The 20,348-nt window shown below is 56.9% G+C and overlaps 2 protein-coding genes across 5 annotated transcripts; one reads left to right on the top strand and one right to left on the bottom strand.

The window, feature by feature from the left end:
• Window positions 1-158: 158 nt before the first annotated feature.
• LOC311163329 (E3 ubiquitin-protein ligase RNF113A-like) lies at window positions 159-5,475 on the bottom strand. Its single transcript, XM_084222144.1, has 10 exons — window positions 5,346-5,475; window positions 4,901-4,977; window positions 4,695-4,799; window positions 3,609-3,716; window positions 3,215-3,324; window positions 2,920-3,026; window positions 2,320-2,409; window positions 1,617-1,710; window positions 714-820; window positions 159-310 (listed from the first exon to the last, which is right to left on the bottom strand). The coding sequence occupies exons 1-10, from the start codon at window positions 5,443-5,445 to the stop codon at window positions 231-233; spliced, it is 978 nt and encodes a 325-aa protein (XP_084078270.1). The 5' UTR covers window positions 5,446-5,475; the 3' UTR covers window positions 159-230.
• Window positions 5,476-7,198: 1,723 nt separating this feature from the next.
• Window positions 7,199-18,161, top strand: LIMD2 (LIM domain containing 2). 4 transcript variants are annotated; one of them, XM_084222092.1, is made up of 5 exons: window positions 7,199-7,322; window positions 14,746-14,847; window positions 16,472-16,516; window positions 16,919-17,058; window positions 17,496-18,161. In XM_084222092.1, exons 2-5 carry the CDS (start codon window positions 14,806-14,808, stop codon window positions 17,653-17,655), a joined length of 387 nt encoding a protein of 128 aa, XP_084078218.1. In that variant the 5' UTR covers window positions 7,199-7,322; window positions 14,746-14,805; the 3' UTR covers window positions 17,656-18,161. The 4 variants fall into 4 exon arrangements, with proteins under 4 accessions (XP_084078218.1, XP_084078216.1, XP_084078219.1 ...); XM_084222090.1 differs by having other exon boundaries at window positions 7,201-7,322; window positions 14,711-14,847; XM_084222093.1 differs by lacking the exon at window positions 7,199-7,322 and adding an exon at window positions 12,843-12,923.
• Window positions 18,162-20,348: the final 2,187 nt, after the last annotated feature.

A 20,348-nucleotide genomic window follows, 5' to 3' on the forward strand; every position in this document is an offset into this window, starting at 1 on the left:
TGCCCAGTAACTGCAGTGCTCCAGCCTGCTTTCCCTGAATTAGCATTTTTAGGGTGAAGGATGAACTTAATGTCTTACCTGTCTTGCCTTGTGCCCCCACAGGGCAGCAGAGTCCTGCACAGGTGGACACGGTTCATAGCTGCTGGTTGGATACAGAACCCCTGGCTACAGCTGGTAGTTTTTTTTTCTCCTACAAAAACTTTATTCAGTTATGTACAAAATGTGTTCTGCTACTGTGGATCCCCTTCTTGGTCTGACTGTTGCTCCTCTTCTTCCTCCCCTTTGTGTTTTTCCAGTTTTGCCATGAGCTCTGAAAAACAGAACAGGCACAATGAGGCTCCAGGTGTAGGGGCTGTCCCCGAGCCAGGGGTCCAGGTCCTGTGAACACCCAGGACCAGGGCAGCTACCAAAAACCCCTTGCCTCCAGAGGCTCAGCTCGGAGCCCCCCTGTTGGCTGAGCCCAGGCAGGAGCTGTTACAGTCATTCCCTCAGAGCATTACTGACCACACAAGCTGCTGCCTCTGCTCTCCAGTTGCTCCCCAGGTTCCCCACCTGGGCAAGTACAGATGCTCAAGTTGCATCTGTGATTCAGTATTTCCTGACACTAACTGTGAACTGCAGCTCAGGGCCAGGCCCAGCACCAGGAAGCTGCACCTGGTGCCTTTGCTGCTCAGGTGCTCCCCCAGCAGCCCCTCACCCCAGGTGCCCGTTACCTTTTGCAGGGTTGAAGACTCCGTTGGTTTGCTTGTCACAGACGTAGCAGCGCTGGGATTTGCGATAGTGCTGCAGGGCACAGCTCTCACAGAAGTAGTGCCGACACCTGGATGGAGACACAGAGGTCACTGCAAGTCCCCAGACAAACCACTGTGTCCTAGAGTCAGAAACTACTGACTGCTGGTCACAGGAACATCAAGGTTGAGAATGCCCTCCACCATTGAGTCCAACCTTTGACCAAACATCACCTGGTCACCCAAATCAGAGCACTGAGTGCCATGTCCAGTTGTTCCTTGTTCCCCAGGGATGGGGACTCCACCAGCTCCCTGGGCAGCCCCTTCCACTGCCTGACAACTCTTCATGGTCCCCAAGGGAGGCAAAAGTGAGCTGCAGGCATCCCTGTCCCCATGGAAGGTGTTTCAGCATTGCTTCACTGATGTGCAGCAACAGCACAGAGCCACCAGTGAGCTCTTCCAGACACAGGATATGAGGAAGGGCTGTCCTCAGCCTCGTCCTCAGCCTCATCCTCATCAAGCTCCTGGCTTCCCCACATTCACATTTCTCTGCTCAAGCAGTGCATCTGCCATTCAGTGTCCAGGAATGATGGCATGAAAACAAAATCTCAAGGTTAAGAGAGAATGATGAAGCAATGAAGCAGCATTTGTGAAAACCTAAAAAGTGCTTAAGTGCTTGAGATCCCTTCCGAGGTGATACTCCAGATGCAGCTATGAGACTCCTTGGCTCTCACAGGATTCCCCCACCCACCAGAAAAGCAGGGCAGACAACAAGCACGTTCCACCTACAGCCTGTGGGCTGGGTTTGTCTTTGCCTCAATAGTGAATGAGTGACTCCTGAGCTGCATCGACAGCACACGTGGCTGCTCGTGCCAAACAACCACTCACTTGGTGACCACGGGGTTCTTGAAGGAACCTCTGCAGATGAAGCATTTGAAAGGCATGTCCTCCTCATCACTGCTCACCTCGTAGTTTTCGTCATCTGCAGAAGAGAAAGTGAACCAGAGTGGAGTGAGAGAAGAAGCTAGCCCAGCCCACGTGTGGGGCACAAAATAATAAATAAGGGGAGAGAACAGCAGGTGGGATTCAAACTCTGCTGGAAACAATGGAGCTCTGGCATCTGGGTGTTGCTGATGTCAGTAACACGTGTGGGACTGTGCTATAATTAGGGCTAATGAACCAGCAGGCCTGTTGCTCATCTCAGGAGAAAATTCTTTTCTACTTCACCCACTCACTGCTATAAAGAGAAACATCCTCCAGTACCCTCCTGTTTTTTAGACTTTCTTCCAAACCAGCTGCCACCAAGTTCTGGCTCCAACTGAGCAGAGAATAGCCCCCATTTGCACAGCAGCACTCATGAGCCCTGGGCCACAGCTCTGGACACTGAGTGACAAATGACACCCCACCTCTGTCCAGGGGGACAGACAGTCCCATCTCCCAGCTCCACACAGCTCGCTGCTGGGACCCACACAGCAGTGCTCTCGTTCCCAGAGAGCCAGGGTTATCTGAGCAGCTCTGTTCAGAGTGTCAGTGGTTGCTGGCCCTCAGCTGATCCTGGAGCAGCAGTCCCGTGAGGGCACAGGGGCCGTACCGTTGACGCCGTAGCGGCCCTCGTCCAGTTCCCGTTCGATCTGCCAGCCGTGCTTGTAGTCCGAGCGGTCATGCAGGAACTTGCAGCTGTCTGAGCAGCACAAAGAAAGAGGAAGTAAGAAACAGGCTGCAAGGGCAGAGTCTTACCAGGACACCTAATTCCAGGGCAGCCTGAGCTTTGCCCAGCAGGAGAAATCTGATTGTTCCTTCTCCAGGGCAGCACTTAGCTCCTGGAGCAGGTACAGGATCCCTCAGTGCTGACAGGCTGTGAGTGGCATCCTCTCTGTGCCACAGGGACAGTTCCAGCAGCTATGCACATGGGAAGTGGGATAAGGAGCAGGAAAACCCATCCCTCACATGGTCTCAGTGCACACAATACCTGTAAGAATGTGGGTCACTGGAACATCCCAGGGGTCCCTTCCAGGACTCCTATAACCACTAATTAGAGGCCCTGGGCTTTCAGAAGGGATGGCACGAATGACAACCTTACACAAACAGCTCTGCACAGAAGGGTCTGTGACTCAGCACCCCAAACACGGGGTCACAGCTGGACTGGCTGCCTTGGCATGCCTGGTGCTCAGCTGCAGCACGGGGCACTCACCCCCGAAGCCGCAGAAGCCGGTCTCTTTGTAGTCCTTGCAGATGTCGGGCTGGTAGTCCCAGCGCACCGTGGCCCGCAGGTGCTCCGGAGCACGGATGGGGCCTTTCCTGAAAGGGGAGAAGAGGCTCAGCCCAGCTGCAAAGTGGCCCTGGAGCAGGGCCCTGGCCAGAACCAGACACCACACTGGTCAGGCAGAAACTGGCAGTGACAGCAGAGTTCCAGCCCCAAACACTGCCTTTGGGATGGTGCCTGAGCTCCTCTGTGGTCACAGACCCCGAGGCTCATCCCAACCCACCTCACCATTCCTGAGGAGGCATTTCCCATCGATGTGTCCTTGGGCTTCACATACTTCTGGTAGTTGTTAATGCCACGGTAAATTTTATCATCTTCCTTTCCTCTCAGCTCCTAGGAGAGCAAGAAGAGATGATTAAGGATCAGGAGAGCTTCATGACATGAATTAATTGCCACCACTCTGACACCAGTCTTCCTCCCCACCCTGCCTTCCTTAACACCAATGAAGACACCAATAAAGCCACAAAACTCCCCTATTTGCCAAGATTACACTCCTGGCTTCTCCAACTTCTAGGGAAGATGAGACTCTAACTCTTCTTGGTGTGCAGAAGGGGGTGAGCAAAGCACAGGCTCTCCTGCTGCAGAGCAGGAGTTCCTGAGGAGCAAGGCTGACTCACCTCCTGGATTTTCTGGCTGCGCTCAAAGATGGCCTGGGCATCCTTCTCCTTCTCTGTGTCCAGTTCATACACTGCTGTGGCTCCCATGTCTTCTGGGCCAACAGGTTTCTGAAAAGCAAGGAAAGCTTGTGGCAAGAGTGGAGTGAACACCTGGACAAGACAGAGAGCTCCTGTCTACCTGAAGGATTGTCACAGAGCAAGAACTGGACACATCTGCTTTGTCGCTTCCCTAGGGAGAATTCACCACAGGCTCCAGCCTAGTGTGTGCAGAGGCCAGAGTGTTAATTCCTCATTGCTCCCTGCAGTCAGGGAACACTTATTTTACTTCTTCACACTCAGCCCCAGCTCAGCTAGAAGCCCCACTCAGTTCACCCATGTCACCCAGTTCAGGTGGGTGTCAGTTCACCCAGCACTTCAATCACGGACCCTCCTGCCCACACACAGGATGTTACTGAGCTTCTGACCCAGCTGGGGATGGCCAAAATTCAGTTTCAACACAGTGATCTGGTTTAGGTTCCTCTTTAATGGACTGAGCAGATACCTATTCCTAGCTTTTATCATATCTTCAAGAACAGCTGCACAGAAACCAGAGAATAATTACAGCCAGCCTCAATTAGATACAAATCCAACTTAAGTGCCAAAAGCTTGCAGAGTGCCAAAGCTGTCACCTCCTTCCATCCCTTCCCATTCTCTCCAGAAGGCTGGGCAAAACAAAGGCTGCCTCCCTTGGGAGCAGCCAAAGATGGTCTAATGCTAAAAACACAAACCCAACAGCTGAGCAAACCTGATCCAACTGCTCCCTCTCCTGAAAAATCTCTGCAGTGTTGGGCAAGTCCAGTGGCATCCTGGAGTTTTAACTCCCACCTCTGAAAGGGAAAGGCCAACCTTTGATGGCCTCCCATGGAGGGAGGGACTGTCAGAGTAAACCCAGCACAAGGTGCTTGGCTATTAAGAGGAGAGAGGGAGGTGCACTAATAAGAAAGAATGTCCAATCCCATGTTTAGAGTGGCAGATTCTGTCTATGAGGAGTGGGATCCCCAGCCCCACGTGAGCTGACACCCCAGGCCCCCTGCTGCCTGTCCTTACCGCCGACCTGGTGGATTTGTAGGTGACCCCGATCTCCTTGGCAGGATCCTCATCCTCGCTGCTGCTCGGCGCATAGTCCGGTCTCTCCCTCGTGCAGCGCCTGGTCTGGGGGGGGGAGGAAAGGCTCCAGCGCTGTCCTGGCTGAGCCTGGCAGGCCCCTGCGGGCAGCCCTGGGTGGAGCAGGCGCTCCCTCGGAGCTCCCTTACCTTCTGTATCATGGGGTTGGGGGCGTCCCGCCGCCGCTCCTTGCGCACCACGGTGCTGCCCTCCTCCCCGCTGCTCTCTGCGGGGAAAGCCGGGCATGAGTGGCACGGCCCGGGCCTGAGGCAGCCGCTGCCCCGGCGGGCTGGGGACACCACGGAGACCCAACAATGCCACCCCGGGAGCGCGGTCCAAAGGCTCCCCGCGGAGCTCGGGCAGCCCTGGGGCCGCGACCGTTCCCTGGGAGCCTGGGCAGTGTCCGACCGCCTTCCAGGGGAAGACCCTTCTCCTAATATCCAACCTCAATCCCCGTGACACAACTGCAGGGGTCCCTCACGCCCTGGGGCTGTGGGCAGCGCTGGGGGCGGCACCAGGCCCTCCCTCGCCTCCCCGCTGCACCGCACCGCACCAGCTCGGCTCCCCGCGCCGCCCGGGTCCCCCAGCCCTCACCCCGCTCCTGGTCGCTGCCGGGCCGTTTTCGCCGGCCGCTGCCCGCGGCCCGGACCCGCTTCTTGAACACAAAGCTGCAGACGCCGCTCTCCTCCGCCATCCTGTGCCGCCGAGACTGCGGCGCTGGACAGAGCGGCGCCGGAGCGGCCGGCGCGGGTGGCGCCCTCTGCGGGCGCGGAGGACTCAGCGCCCCGGGCGGGGCCGGGGGTCCCGGGGATCTCCTCGGGACCCTGAGCCCCCCCGGAGCCCGGTTCTCTGCCCTCTGCACGGCTCTCTGCCCTCTGCACGGCTCTCTGCCCTCCGCACAGCCCCCTGCCCTCTCTACAGTGTGGCTGTCCCACCGCTGGCTCACATCTGGAGAGGAATTCCTCATTAATTTGCACTCGATAGCAGCGAGCCTGTTCAGCACAGATGCTCTTTGAGCAACGCAGAGTGACAGAGGTGGTGAATCACATCACTGCTGTCTCCTTGTCCAGTAATCACTCCCCTGAATTCCTCAGTCATGTTTTTTGTACGGGGAATCACAGGCAGACTGCACACAGAACACCTGTCTCTGTGGCTGGGCTCAGGCTTTAGGCCACCTCCAGCCAGTATTTGGCTCTTTCCAGTGGCACCACACTGTGTTCAGGAGCCAAACAAGAATATTTGTTCCAGCATCATCATTTTCAAAGATATTCCCATCACTCCATTGTATATTTTCCTCCATTTACGGCCCATTGGAGGACTTTGAGAGCTTAAGGTAAAGTCCTCAGAGCTACAGGTTATTGCTGCCTCTCTCCTGACCCACGGCCATTCCAGCTTCCTTGGCTAGCATGAAACCACCTCCAGGTTTTAACTATTAATATTTATATTTATTTCTGATGTTTTGCCCTGCTCCTGAGGAAATCCCAGCCCTCCAAATACCAAGGGAAGCTGCACTTACAGTCCGGGCAGTGCTTTTGCTCAGCCCACAGGACCCTGCTCAGGCAAATCCACTGCTCACCTTGCACAGCCCTGCTCCCACGCTTGGCTCACCAGCTTTCCATGGAATAAACCCTGGATTTCTGAAACCACCACAGATCAGTTTTACCCCGCTGGAGGGTGAGGAGTGGGGAGCACTGGAACCCTCCTTTCCTGCTGCTGCCTGATAAGATCCTTCCTATGCAAGCAGTGGGCTGAGGTGTGGGAATGTGGCTTTTGCAGATGCTGGAGGGATGGATCCTTTGGGATGCTCCAGGATCCCTCACCGGGGTCAGGATGGATCCTTTGGGATGCTCCAGGATCCCTCACCGGGGTCAGGATGGATCCTTTGGGATGCTCCAGGATCCCTTATCGGGGTCAGGACGGATCCTTTGGGATGCTCCAGGATCCCTCACCGGGGTCAGGATGGATCCTTTGGGATGCTCCAGGATCCCTCACCGGGGTCAGGATGGATCCTTTGGGATGCTCCAGGATCCCTTACCGGGGTCAGGATGGATCCTTTGGGATGCTCCAGGATCCCTTACCGGGGTCAGGATGGATCCGGGGTGCGTGAGTGCCACTCGGAGAGATCCCAAGGCCGCGTCCAAAGCTTGGGGCGAAGCCAATCTGCACACGCAGCTCAAGGGAGAGAGGCTGGAAGAGCTAATTACCGGGGGGAGGTAATTGCACCCTGTGCCAGAGCGCGGAAGGGTCGCCCCGGGGCCGGCGCGGTGGGACCGGGGAGGCTGCGGGCGACCAGGCAGAGAGAGCCGGGAGCCGAGGGAGCGGGGAAGGCTCGGGGTTAGAGGTTGGCTCCACACAAAGGAGCGAGCGGCTGGAAGCCGGTTCGACGCCGAGAGCCAATCGCTGCTGCGGCCCCGCGATAAAAGGGCTCGGAGCCGGCGCGGGGAGCGCAGGAAGCGGCTCCGCTGCACGGCCGCGGCCTCTGCGGCGGGACACGGGCAGCAGGGAACCGGGCACCGGCAGCAGAGCCCCGGGCACGGCACGGCCCCGCCCTGCGGACCCTCCTGCTCGGCGGTGAGCTCGGCTCGGGGGCGGCGGGAGGCGGCGGCGGCCAGACAATGCCGGCCCCGGCAGCGGGGCTGAGGGGCTCGGCCGCACCGGGGATCCCGGTTCCCGAGCACGCCGGGCTGGGGAGGGGGGAGCCGGGGCAGCCAGAGCGGCGGGGATGGAGAGGAGCGGGGATGGAGAGGAGCGGGGAGAGGCTGCGCCGCTCAGGAGCCGCCCCGCACTCGGGGCTCGCCCCGCAGCACCGGCAGCTGCTCGGCCTCGGGGGGCGGGAGGAGGTTCGGCTCGGAACGGGGGAGAGCGGGCCGGGGCCCCGGAGCGGAGCCGGGGATCGGGGCCAGCTCCCCGAGCCCGCGGAGCCCCCGGGAGGGGCCGGTACCGGCGGGGCGGGCAGGCCCGCGCTGGCCGGACCCGCTCCGGGGGTGCGGGTTCGGGGTGTGTTGGGGGGCTCACGTTCCCGTTCGGGCTGCAGTCGGCTCTTTGTTGTGTGCTGCAGTACGTGCCGGAGGGCGGCTGGACAGATCCGTTTTATTGAGCTGATCAGAAAGAGCAGAGATGGTAGAAAAACCTGTTAGATCCCGACTCCCTTATCCCCTTGGTTAATGCCTGCCAATTCCCGGTGCTGTGTCTCCTACCGCCTCGTCCAGGCTGCGTTTAAACCTTTCCAGCGACAGGTCTTTCATCACTTCCCTGGGGAGGCTGTTGCACGGCTGTGAGATTTAATAACAACACAAATGCCCTGGGCTCTGACATAACCCTTAACAGCCAGGGATCTCCCGGGGCTTCACAAAGGAGAGCAGCTCCGTTTTCATCGAGGGGAGGGGGAAAAGGGGAACAGAAAAAATGAAATTATTTATCCACTGCCACCCAAAATTAGCAGCAGATTTAGGAATCAAGCCCAGGTCTCCCAAGTCCCAGTCTGGTGCTGTAACTACTGTGTTTTGAGCCAGCCTGATCTGTCTAATCCCCTTGGATCACTTCAAGCAAGCTAAGATACCTTGTAGATCATATTTATGATCAATTTTCTGCTGATTTTTTTCATGGTGGGTATCAGTTTTGAAAAAAAAGCCGATGATCCAGCCTTGAAAATTGGGCTTTGTCCACCAAAGGCGTCGTGTGAGGGCTCTCACAGGGAGGACATCTGGTGCCTCAGCTGAGCTGTTGTGTGTTTAAGGCCAGGAGCAGCACATCTGCAGCATTATTAATGTAGATTACAAAATAATTGCAGGGCAATCGACCAAGCTTAGTCTGACACAGCCCCAGTGTTAATGTCCTTTTTAAATGGGAGTCCTGCAAGAAGCAAATTCCCAGTTCCAAACAGAGGGTCTGTCAGAACCAACCTCTTGGGCTTTGCAAAGTGGCAGAAGCATCTTCATTCTTACACAGCCTCAAACCAGGTTCCTGATCTTTTTTAGTCAGCAAAAATCCCAGGAGACTTCTCATTAGGGAAGGGGAAAATTCCTCTTCTGATTTCCTTCAGTGGGTAACTCCTTGGAGTCTTCAACTACCCCTCTAGTCCTGGAGGGTGATGAAGTTTTTCTTTTCCTTTTCTCCCACTCTCAGCTCTTGCAGGTTTTGCCAGGCAGCTGCCATGTCCCCCCAAGACATGTCTGCTTTTTCCTCCCAGTTAAGTCATTTTTATCTGCCATCTGGGGGTGTTGCAGTGCTTACCTCGCTCTTAGCAAAAGCCCTGGGATGGAAAACATTAAATCTGGACAAAAGGATTATTGCAATATCAATGTTAAGCACACTTTAGACATATTTCTCACTCCTGTGGTGTGCCCATAACCCTCTCCATATGTCCAGCTCAGGGTTTTCAGTGGCAAGATGCCTCAGCATCCTCTGATGTGCCTCTCCAGGGATTACTTTTCCTGGCACACTCATTGCTCCCACTGCAATCTTGTGGATTTCAGAGAGCCAGATCCTATGCTGGGCTCTATGGCACCTTGGATCCTAAAAGGAAGGATAGAGATGAAGGCTGAAAATAGCTGGGGCAGCTCAAAAAGAATGATATTTGCAGAGATTTAACTACCAATATGATTTTGGTTGTGTTTTCTTCTTATGCAATCTGCATTTGGACAGCAAACAGTGGATTTTGTAGGGCTTGTGTGGAGGCAGGGACCATGGAAAGGGGTTGTGCTGTGTTTTGGAGTGCCTGCAACTGGACCCACTCCTGCTCTTACTGCATCTGCAGGTGATGAAACACCAAAAGCTTTTTGTGGGGTCTCTTGGGGCTCAGGAGATGGGGTCACCCCATGGAATCAGAGAATCCTTCAGGCTGGAAAAGCTCTCTAAGGTCAGAGTGTCCAACCATTCCCACAGCTCTGCCAAGGCCATTGCTAACCATGTCCCCAAGTGCCACCTCCTCATGGCCTTAAACCCCTCCAGGGATGGGGACTCCAGCCCAGGAAATGCCAGTGAAGAGTCTGGTGAGTAACAGGTGATATTCCAGGAGAGGAAATCAGCCAAGGCAACACTGAGAGGTTGTGCTGGAGGAAGGAGGAAATTACAGGCAATTACAGCTCCATTAACCAGAGCACAAGGAAAGGTTGGTTTCTAGACCAGGTTCTGGAAGAGTAATCAGTTTACAGGGTTGAACACAGATTGTGTCAGGCTGGCTCAGTGTCTTCCTTGGATATGATAAATGATTTCTGAAACAACAGGGCCTCGTGGTAGAGCCCCAAGGAAATGATTATTTCAGGTGGAGACAGGAAAAAGAATAGGGAAAAGAGCAAATTGGAAGGAAGACACTTGGATTCTTCTGCAAGGAGGGATGTAAGGACACAGCAGGCCTGAGGTTTTCAGGGGTGCTGGAGTTTTGTATCAGAATCCCAAGGTCTGAGGTCTCCCACTGTGGAGCTGCCACACCAGCTCACCTGTTTGCATCACAGAGAGCCCACCAGGTGAGACCAGCTTAAAAGGAATCTGCTTCTCCTGAATGTGGTTAATCTTAATTAATCCCTCTGAGAGGCCAATATATGATGGGAGAAGAACTGATGTCTGCTGTACATTTGAGTAGGAGACCAGGGTGATGTTTCCAGGTGGAGCATGGATTATGGAAGAGCTTCTGTTTGCCTCTTGTGCTTGTTTGCAGCAGGTTGGTATTTGCACCTCATTCAGTCCCTTCTGCAGAGCTTCCAAGGTTTCTCCCAGTGAAGCACTTCTGTCTTATGTCCAGCCTGAACCTCTCAACCTGTAATTTTTGTCTGGCACTGCTGTCTCTGCTTGGAAAAGCCTCTTCTCATCCTCCTGGCAGGATTTCTGCTGTGCTTCTCTGCTCTATCTGAACCCCCAGCAAGACAGGAGAGCCCAGGGAGCAGAGACTCCCTTCAGATCATGATTTTAATGGATCCCATTAAACACAGCCACAGTCCCAGGAAGTGGCTGCCTCAGTTTCTGCTTCTGGGAAGCAGGTGAATCCCAGCAGCATCCTTCAGGCCCCTCCCTGAGAGGCAGGGCAGGGACCAGCCCAGTCCCTGGTGCTTCCAGAGCTGTGCACTTCCTCCTCAGGGGAGGCAGGGATGAAAGTGGCAGAGGGGAACGGGTGGGCAGGGGCTTCCCTCGGGCTCCCCCTCACTCCTGTGGGTCCCCCATTGTTGCCCTGACAAAGGCAGCCCTGTTCCTCCCCACAGCTATTCCTTGTCAGCATCCCTCAGCATTTTGGCTGCAGATTTCCTGCCCACTGGCAGCCTCTCAAGAGGCAGAACGTGGGTGGAAAGGGGATTAGTGGAGCAGGCTGCTGGAAGGTGGCTCCTGGCTGTGGGGTGGGACATGGTCAGGCCCACTGCCCAGGAATCTCTCCAGCAGGGGAGGGCTGTCCCCAGAAATGTCTGGATTCTCCTCCCTGAAGTCCTCCAGCCTGTGCTGAGCCAGCAGGGACCTGCCCTGGCTCCCCAGTGCCATGGGGACAAGTGGCTGGCTCAAAGCCATCCAAGAGGCAAGGTCTGGAGCAGGATGGAGGGGTTCCATGCCTGGAGCAGGATGGAGGGATTCCATGTCTGGAGCAGGATGGAGGGGTTCCATGCCTGGAGCAGGATGGAGGGATTCTGTCCTGAAGCAGGAGCTGTGGCCACTGGGCTGGCTCCATCATCCCTTCCCTGGCACTGCTGTGCCTGGCTCTCTTTGGGGCTGGTTTTGCACCACACTTGGTTTCATGGTGTGAGTCAACTGAGCCTTGGGAGCTGGGTGATTCCCAGGCTCAGGAGAGGCTCTTCCAGCTCCTGTTCACCTCTCTCCCACACTGGCCAGCTCAGAGGGATGATGGCTGTGGAGCTGGAGGGTCAGCACTGCCATGTGTGTGGGTTTCACTGATCCTGCACAGGGTTTTGTGGACATCCATCCCCACAGCCACCAGCTCAGGCCAAGATTTCCTGGGGAAAGGCCTGGCAGCCTCTCCAAGCTGCCTGGCTGTGCTCTGGGGTCACTCCACGTCCTCTGAGGATGGAGGAGGAAGGGGGCCCAGATCCCCCACGCTGTGCTTTGCCTTTGGGAAAGGCTCCTGCAATGGAGCAGTGATCCCTGCAGTAAACAAACCCTTCCCAGGGCTGCTAATGGGAACCATCTGGCAGAGAGGGGCCCCTCGCCCTCTGCACTCACTTTCCTTCCCTGCTGGAACCCACCGGGCTGGGAATGGGCTGGGACTGCACTGGGAGCAGCTGGGTCTGCACTGGGAACTGGGAACGGGCTGAGACTGCACTGGGAGCAGCTGGGACTGCGCTGGGAACTGGGAATGGACTGGGACTGCACTGGGAATGGGCTGGGACTGCACTGGGAGCAGCTGGGTCTGCACTGGGATCTGGGAACAGGCCAGGTCTGCACTGGGATCCAGCCCTGCTGGCCCCTCTGGAGAGGGGAACAGGGAAAGGCTCCCTGCACCCTCCTGGCTGCAGGAAACCTGATCCTCCAGGCTGAGGATGGGGGGACTGCCCCAGGGGACCACCCCAGATGTTCCCTCTCCCTCCATCTGCCCCAGGGTCAGGCAGGAAGGCGAGAGGGGATGCAGGAGGCTGTTGGGGAAAAGCTCTGTGATGGGGCAGCGTTGCCTTCCTCCCCTCCAACTCCTCCTTGCTTGGAGCTCTCAGTTCCTACAAGGGGCAGGACGAGAGAGGCTGGAAGGCAAAAGGGTCCTCAGCTTGTCCTGAGCCAAAACCCAAAACTGCTGCCATGACCTGGAGAGGAGGACAGTCCTTGCTCTGCTCTTCCCAGGCTGTGGAAGTGGCTGAGGGCTTTAGGGAGCAGAGGTTTGGGGTAGTTTTGGTGCCAGTCTCCACTGTGGGGCACAGCTTTGGCTCCCTGAGCCCTTGTGAGGGCTTTGCAGCATCAGTGTGGCAGCGTGTCCTCAGCTCTGCCCCTGTCACCTCATTCCCCCTCTCCTGGAGGCTGCTGCTGGCTGCCTTGGGCTCCATCCCCAAGCTGCGCTCCTGGGAAGAGCCTCCAAGAGTCCCTCCTGCAGTTTCTCGCTTGTTCTGGTTCCCTTATCACCCCAGCACACCCTTCCCCTTTGAGATTTCTGCTCTTGCCTCCTGCCCTGCAGCAGGAAGGAGGTTTGAAGGCTGAAGGGCAGCAGCTGCAGCTTGGGGCTCGCTGGAAGCACCAGAGGGTCTGTGCAGGGTGAGCAGAGGGGCTGGGTGGGTGGAATTGAAGGGAAAGGGGTTTGGGGGGCACGAGGAGCAAAGAAACCAAGAGTGGGTGGAATTAAAAATGCATTTATCAGAGAACCCCTGAAAGGTTTGTGTTGGAGGCACCTTAAAGCTCATCTCATCCCACCCCGTGCCATGGGCAGGGACCTTCCACTGGGGCAGCTCCTGGGGAAGGGTACGAGGGGCTGGAAAAACCCAGGGAAAGAAGGTGGTTGGGGTAGGAGAGGACAAATGTTTGTAACAGAGGCAGGGGTGAAGGTGAAAAGCAGGTGAAAAGAGGGAGGGAGGGTTGTGCTCTGTCTCAGAGGTGTGTGTGCAGTGGGGACAGCAGGTTTTTGGGGTCCCTCATGTTCCCTGCAGGGTCTGTTGGACCTGACAGCCCCTGGAGGCACAAAGAGAAGGTCCTGTCCCAGGAATGGGGGCAGGGAGGGGTGGCCCCAAGCAGATGCTGGGTTCAGCAGCAGCAGCAGCTGCCTGCGAGCAAGCTCGGAGAGCAGGAAATAACAACGAAACCACAGCGAGACGGGAAATGATGCTGATAGAGCAGGGCTGGGCCTCAGCTGGGGCTGGGAAACGTTTGCAACCAGGGCTGAGAGGGGCACCCACCAAGTGCCCAGGACCTGGGGAAATGCTCTTTCAGCTCTGAAAGCAGCCATGGATTTTAGGTGCTTTGCTGATGTAACTCAAGGCTGCCGTGAGCTGCTGGGGGTTTGGCAGGCAAAGAGCCCCCCTAAAACTCAGGACATGTTTGCCAATGTCCCTGTGAGGTGGGCATTGAGGGGATGCCCCTGCCCCAAACCCTCCATCCTGACGTGTCTCTGCCCTGGGGACTCTCTCAGGGTCTAGCTCAGTCCTTGGGCAGCAGGAAGGTTTTTGGGGTGGCAATGTGAGGCCAAGGGGGTTCAGTAGGACAGGACAGCAGCCCCAGGCACAGGCAGGTGCTGGTTTTCCAGCTTCCAGCTCATCCCCATCATTGCAGAGCCACCCCTTCACCCTCCTTTTCTCTGCTCTGCTCCTCCCTTGGCAGCATCACTCAGCCCCAGAGCTCTGTCCTCTGTATTCAAACCAGGGCTCATCTTTCACGGGTGTTTTGAGGGTGAAGTGTGGTGGGGAAAACCCCCTGAGGAGCTGTCAGTGCCTCTTTAGCTCTTTTTTACCAAAAGAGGTGATTTGCAATGCTGGTGTTTTTTTCCTGTGCTGGTCCCAGCCCTGTCAGCCTCATCCTCCCAGGCACATCACACAGGGCTCAGCTGGGCTCCTCGAGAAGACAAAATCCCCATCACTTGCTCTGCTGAGCTGGGATCAGCAAGACTTTTCTGGGCTAAAAGGAGACTAAAATCCCAGTCCTTCCTCCAGCAGCACCAGTCCTGAGTGGCTGCATTAGTGAAACACAGGGTGCTGGTTTTGCTGCCTTGGCTTGGGGCCAGCCTTGCTGCCAGTGGCGAGGTCATTGCCATCCCATCACCTTCCAGGTGTTGAGAGCCCCCCATCATTGCCATCCCATCACCTTCCAGGTGTTGAGAGCCCCCCATCATTGCCATCCCATCACCTTCCAGGTGCTGAGAGCCCCCCAAACCCTCCAGCTGCTGTCACAGTCCTGCAGACCTGCATCTCCCATCCAGGTCCCTGCCCCAGGAAGCCCCAGGCCAGCAGGGCTGATGTGAGCCTGGAGGGAGCTTTGAGCACACACCAGCTCCTGCAGGGCTGCTGGGGTTGGTGATGAAACCAACCCCACTCCTGATGACATTTCCTTTCCAGGTGTTGCAAGAGGTCTGTCTTTGACACTTCTGCAGGGAACCTCGACCCACAGCCTTCAAGCTGAGGATTAAACAGAGGGAGAAGGGAAAGGAGCCATGTTCCAGGCCACGGGAGCTGCCAGCCCAACCCCAGCTCATGTACGTGGGGTTTGTACCCGGGGGTTTGCGTGGGAATTTCAGCTGGGTTTGGGTTCTCAGGGGGGAGGGCTGTACACAGAAGCTGTGTTCCTGACCTGACATTTTGGGGTGATCAAAGGCACAGTCACAGCTACTCAAAGAACAGAACTGGGGACAGGAATGTTCCAGCAGAAGGTGCTGTTTGCTGAGCACACTGGACTCGGGCTCTGCTCCATCCAGAGCTCCTGGAGCTGCTGTCTGTTTGTTTGTGTTTCCATGGCTTTCCCTGATCACAATTGAGAGCTGCCGAGGGCTGGAGTGATTGGAGATGGAAAAACATCAAGGTTCAAGAACATCTCCTGCTGGGACAGGATACGGCCCTTCCCCGAGGGAAGATCTGTCAGATACGGAGTGGAGAGCGTGCCTGGCCAGCCAGGAGGCTGCCGAGAAGTGACAGCAGCCCTGGGTTGCTGCAGCCTTGGGAACGGATGTCTCAGCTCCAGAGAGGCAGCTTTTCCTCAGCTCTGGTCAGCTGAGCCTGGAAACAGCAAATTAAACCCTAACCCCAGGAGAGCAGCTGTGGTTGTTCTCCCAGTGCCAAGGGATGCAACTGGTTTTACACAGCCAGAGCCTCCTCCTGCCCATGTCCCGTTGTTGATTTTGGCTCCTGCTTCCAGCCTCGTGGGACTGGGAGGAAAATCACAAAATCATGTCCCTGACCTCAGGCAGTGAGAGCAGCTGGGAAACCTCTGAGGAGGCAGCTCAGCGAGGGGAGAGCTTCCTGTGCCTCCCTTGGACAAACTGTTTCCAAAAATACAAAGGAGAAACGATGGGGAAGGACAAGGCAGGAGGAGCAGGGGTGGGGATCAGGCAGAGAGGGGCAGTGCTGGGCAGGGGAAGGACAAGGACAGCAGGGGGACGTCCTGGGGTGACACTGCCCTGACCTTGGGAGCAAGGTGTGAGGGGGATGAGCCAGCCCTGCCTGGTCACCTTGCTGGAGCGCCATTGCCCCTTGGAGCCCGACTTTGGGAAGGAGGGAGCTCTTCCCTCAGTGCCCAGGAGGGTGAAACTCCAGGGGTGGCTGCCAGGGAGCCAGCAGGTGTGGGGTGGGTGCAGGATGTGCACTGGGGAGGGGGAGCAGGGCGGATTTGGAAGGGATGAGCTGTTGCAGCTGCAGGTGGGACACGGTGCAGAGACCTGGGGCACAGGCAGAGGCTGCTCAGCGCTTGGGGCTGTGCCCTGGTGCTGCAGGGCTGAGCAGCAGCAGCTGCCCCAGAGCTCAGAGCTCCTCCTGTGCCCTCCTGTGCCCTCCCCACACCCCCGGGGCTGCGTGCTGCATTTCCTGCACGGCCCCAGCCTGAGGAACTGGAAACAAAACCAGAGCCCCAAGAGGCTCTGGGACAGCAAGGGGCACCCAGCTGTGCCCAGGGGGAATGGGCCAGTGCCCCCTGAGCCTGGGCAGCACCCACAGGGCAGCATTGCCCCCTGAGCCCCTCCAACAAAGGAGTTCATCACCCCCTGCGAGGGGCAGAGCTGCTTTGTGGGGTGCATGGGGCACAGGTGATGGTTTACAGCTGCAGGTACAGAGGGGTTTGGGCAGGGTCTGGTGCCAAGCTCTCATTTTGCTTTCTCCTTCCCTTTTTAGGAGGCCAAAAGCAGCTCAGGAGGCAGCACAGTGCAGCGCTCCAAGGTACCTCTGCTTTTTCCACACCACAGAGTCATCCCAGAATGGGGGGAATGGACCTCAGAGCCCACCCAGTGCCACCCCTGCCGTGGCAGGGACACCTTCCACTGTCCCAGGCTGCTCCAAGCCCTGTCCAGCCGGGCCTTGGGCTCTTCCAGGGGCAGCCACAGCTGCTCTGTGCCATCCTGCTGATTCTGGGCAAGGGTGGAAGGGCCCAAAGCCCCCGGGGCAAGCTCCAACCCAGCCCAGCACCTGTGGAGTGGCCCAGGGAGGGTGAGGGAGGTGGGGCTGCTTCCTGCTCCCCAGTGCTCTGCTGAATGCAGGGCAGGGAGGAGGGCAGTGGAGGGATCCAGGGTGTCCCAAACTCCTTCCTCATCCTCTGTCTGCCTTTGCTCTGCCCTTGGCCAGTCCTTCAGCCTGAAGGCACAGGTGAAGGAGATGTGCACTGCCTGCCAGAAAACCGTGTACCCCATGGAGCGCCTGGTGGCTGACAAATTCGTCTTCCACAACTCCTGCTTCTGCTGCAAGCACTGCCACACCAAGCTCAGGTGAGCCAGGCTGTCCCCGTGGTGCCACAGGTGCCACTGCAGCTCTGCAGACGCTCCCAAAGGCAGGAGGAACAGGGGTGGGGATCCATCCCCTCCCCATCACAGCCCCTGGCTTGGCCAGTAGCCAAAGCCCCCCAGCCCACCCATCATAGCAGAGCAAAGGTTTATCTGCACACCTGGGCCCAGGTCACAGCTGAACCCTGCCTGGTGTGGAAGGAGAGATGATCCCCTTGAGAGCAGCCCCAGGGGAACGCGGAGCTGAGCCAGAGAGGACTCAGGGCTGAGGCTGAGCTCCCCTGGGACCCCCATTCCCACTCTCAGCACCTCTTCTGGTGGGAGGGAGCTGTTGGCCCCGAGGGTCCCCTCCTGCATGTTGTCCCCAAGCCCCCACAGTGTCCCCAGTCTCCCTGCCTGCTAACCCTGCCCTCCCTCCCCAGCCTGGGCAGCTACGCCGCGCTCCACGGCGAGTTCTACTGCAAGCCCCACTTCCAGCAGCTCTTCAAGAGTAAAGGCAACTACGACGAGGGCTTCGGGCGCAGGCAGCACAAGGAGCTGTGGGTGCACAAGGAGGTGGAGAGCAGCACCAAGTCGGCGTGAGCGGGGCCAGCCCCGCCCGGAGCCCCGCGGAGCCGGAGGGGCTGAGCCGGACCAACTGAGCTGATGTAGAGCAGGACCTGGGCCGGGGGAGAGGGGGGAGCCCCTCTTTGGGGGGTGCTCAGAGGGGTCCTGCAGGCTGTAAGGACAGGGCAGAGTGAGCAGGGGGCAGCCCCCAGCCCTGGAGCCCTCTCTGTGCAGGCTCCTGTCCGCAGTGAGATCAGAGCAGAGCGATGCCCCCCGTGGCACCCCCAGCCCTGTCGATCCATGAGTTGGGGGTTACCCAGCTTGTGAGCCCCTGCAGAGCTCCCAGCTGCTGCTGGGGCTCTGGGTGAGGAGGGTCCCTGCTTTACATCAGCTCGGTTCAGCTGGGATGGTTCAGCCTTAAGGATGTTGCCCTGCCACGGTTTCAGTGTCTGTTTTTTATATTTGCCTTCCACTGGTACGTTCTGCGCTGGAGCCTCGCGGCAGCTCCACCCTTTATTTTTGTAATACAAGGTTTCCCAGCCTTCCCTGTCTCGTCCTGTGTTCCCAGGGGCCTGGGGAGGTGGCACTAGGGGCCAGGTCTGCCTCTCACTGCCCAGGATCAGGGAAATATTCCTGGATACCTGCGTGTGGGGGGGAAGGGGAGGCAGGGAAGGGAAAGAGGCAGCCCTCCCTTCTTTGGGGGGTGCTCAGAGGGGTCCTGCACACCCTCAGGACTGGGCAGAGGTGAGCAGGGTGCAGGCCCATGACCTGGAGCCCCCCTGGAGCCCCCAAATTTTTGGGAACCAAACCAGGATTTCAAATTCCACATCAGTGTTGGTCTGCAATCTGCAGAGCCCAGATGGAACTTTCCACCAGCTTCCACATGGAGCTCAGACCACCCTCAAAAGGCATTCAGCAGCCTGGGGATCCCCCAGGATTTGATGCACCCCTTTGCCCTGCCGTGTCTCACACTCTCCCCTGCACATCACACCCTGTCCTTCGGTGGCTCTGCCAGGGGCAGGATGGGATCAGTGCTGGGATGCCCTGGACCCAGCACACTCCCAACCCCTGCTTTGGATAGCACAGCCCATGGAAATTCATGAGCCCAACAAGCCCTGCCAGGCTGGAGACACAAATGCAGGAAAACCAGAGGAAGTGGATGAGTCTGGTTTTAATTATTATTTACCTCTTTCCTCCAGGCACACTTTGTGCTCAGGAACCCCAATTTGTCTTTCAAATTCTACAGGAATTGGGCTCTTCAGAGCCCCCACATAGAGCAACAGCCTTGATATCAACATCCCTGACTGATGCCATCAGCTCTGCCCAGCACGTCCTGTCTGGGAGAAGCCAGACACAGCCATGGAAACAGGAGATAAGGATGAAAGAGGGAGAAAGATGGGGATGGGTAGTCCAGAGGAGGAAGAGATGGCAGAAATAGCCCCTGGTCCCTGTGGTGCTTCCCAGGCCAGGCAGCAGCTCCACAGTGGAGATATCTCAGTGACATCTGATTTTGGGGACAGCACTGGTTGAGTGACCACAGGATGCTGATGTTGGACAAGCTAATTCTCCTTTTCACTGAACATCTTTTCCAAGGGCTCCTGGGTGGCCATGGCCTGGGACACCACAGGGTCTGTGCACACAGACCCTGGCAAGGCTCTCAGGGGGCTTTTGGGATTTACAGCCCAAAAAAGCCACCCCTGAGCAGCCCTGCTGAAGGCTTGGGGCCCCTTCCCTGGCCCCTTCTTTCTTCACAAGGCTCAGAAAATGAAAGCAGAGCCCTCGGTTCCCCTTCCTGCCTCTGGCTGGCCTCACTTCCCATCCCCTCAGCTCCTAGGCTGCTGCCCAGCAGGACCAGCAGCATTTCAACAATGCAGGAGGATTTTAGGGGGGTGGGTAGGGAAGCATGGAACCCCCAGGTTTTTAAGGTTGGGTTTTCAGTCAGAAAGAGAACATTAAACCAGAAAAATAATGATTTTTCCTTCCCTCCTCCTCCCTCTTTGGGAAGAACCTGCTCAAAGTGAGAGCTGCAAGTTCCTCCTTGGGCAAAGGCAGGAGCTGTGGCTCTGACACACAGGGGGGGTCAGGGGTTTGTTCTGGTTCCAGGAGACATTTCTGGTCTGAGACAACTGCCCCTGATGGGTCTCATCTGTGCTGGCACAGCCCCCAGAGTCACACCTGTGCTTGGTTCATGGGCAGGGTTTCTGCTGTATCAGCTGGTTCCCCCCTCTCTGATCTGTTCACATTTCACATTGACAAATATTCCAGTGTTACATCCCAGGAAAAGGTGGCTGGAGGCTGCTTGTGGTGAGGCCAGCTCCTCAAGGGACAGAGTGGCACCCAAACACTGATGAGGTGACAGTGACAATGAAGAGAGAAGCTGCATGAACAGGAAACAAAACCCAGCCTTTCAGCAAGGAGAGCAGATGAATTTTATAGCAGCACTATTTTGGTTTGTTCCTAACACAGCAAGCTAAAAAAAAAAAATCAAACCTGAAAGTATTTGGAGATGTGGTTTCCCATTCTCCTGCCCTACTCAGGGACAAAGCTTATTCTCCCTAAATCACTGGTACAGTCAGTGCAAGACCATCCAGATCCCTCCACTTCAGCTGGGAACCTCCATTTCTGCAAGGGAGCTCATGCTATCTTCCACTTGTCTGAAATACAGAGGCTTTCCTTCTCGGAATTTTTGCTTTTTAAAAGGACAGTCACCAAAAGAGGCTTTCATATAA

The sequence above is a fragment of the Fringilla coelebs genome, assembly GCF_963513975.1.
Source record: "Fringilla coelebs genome assembly, chromosome: 27".
Lineage (NCBI taxonomy): Eukaryota > Metazoa > Chordata > Aves > Passeriformes > Fringillidae > Fringilla > Fringilla coelebs.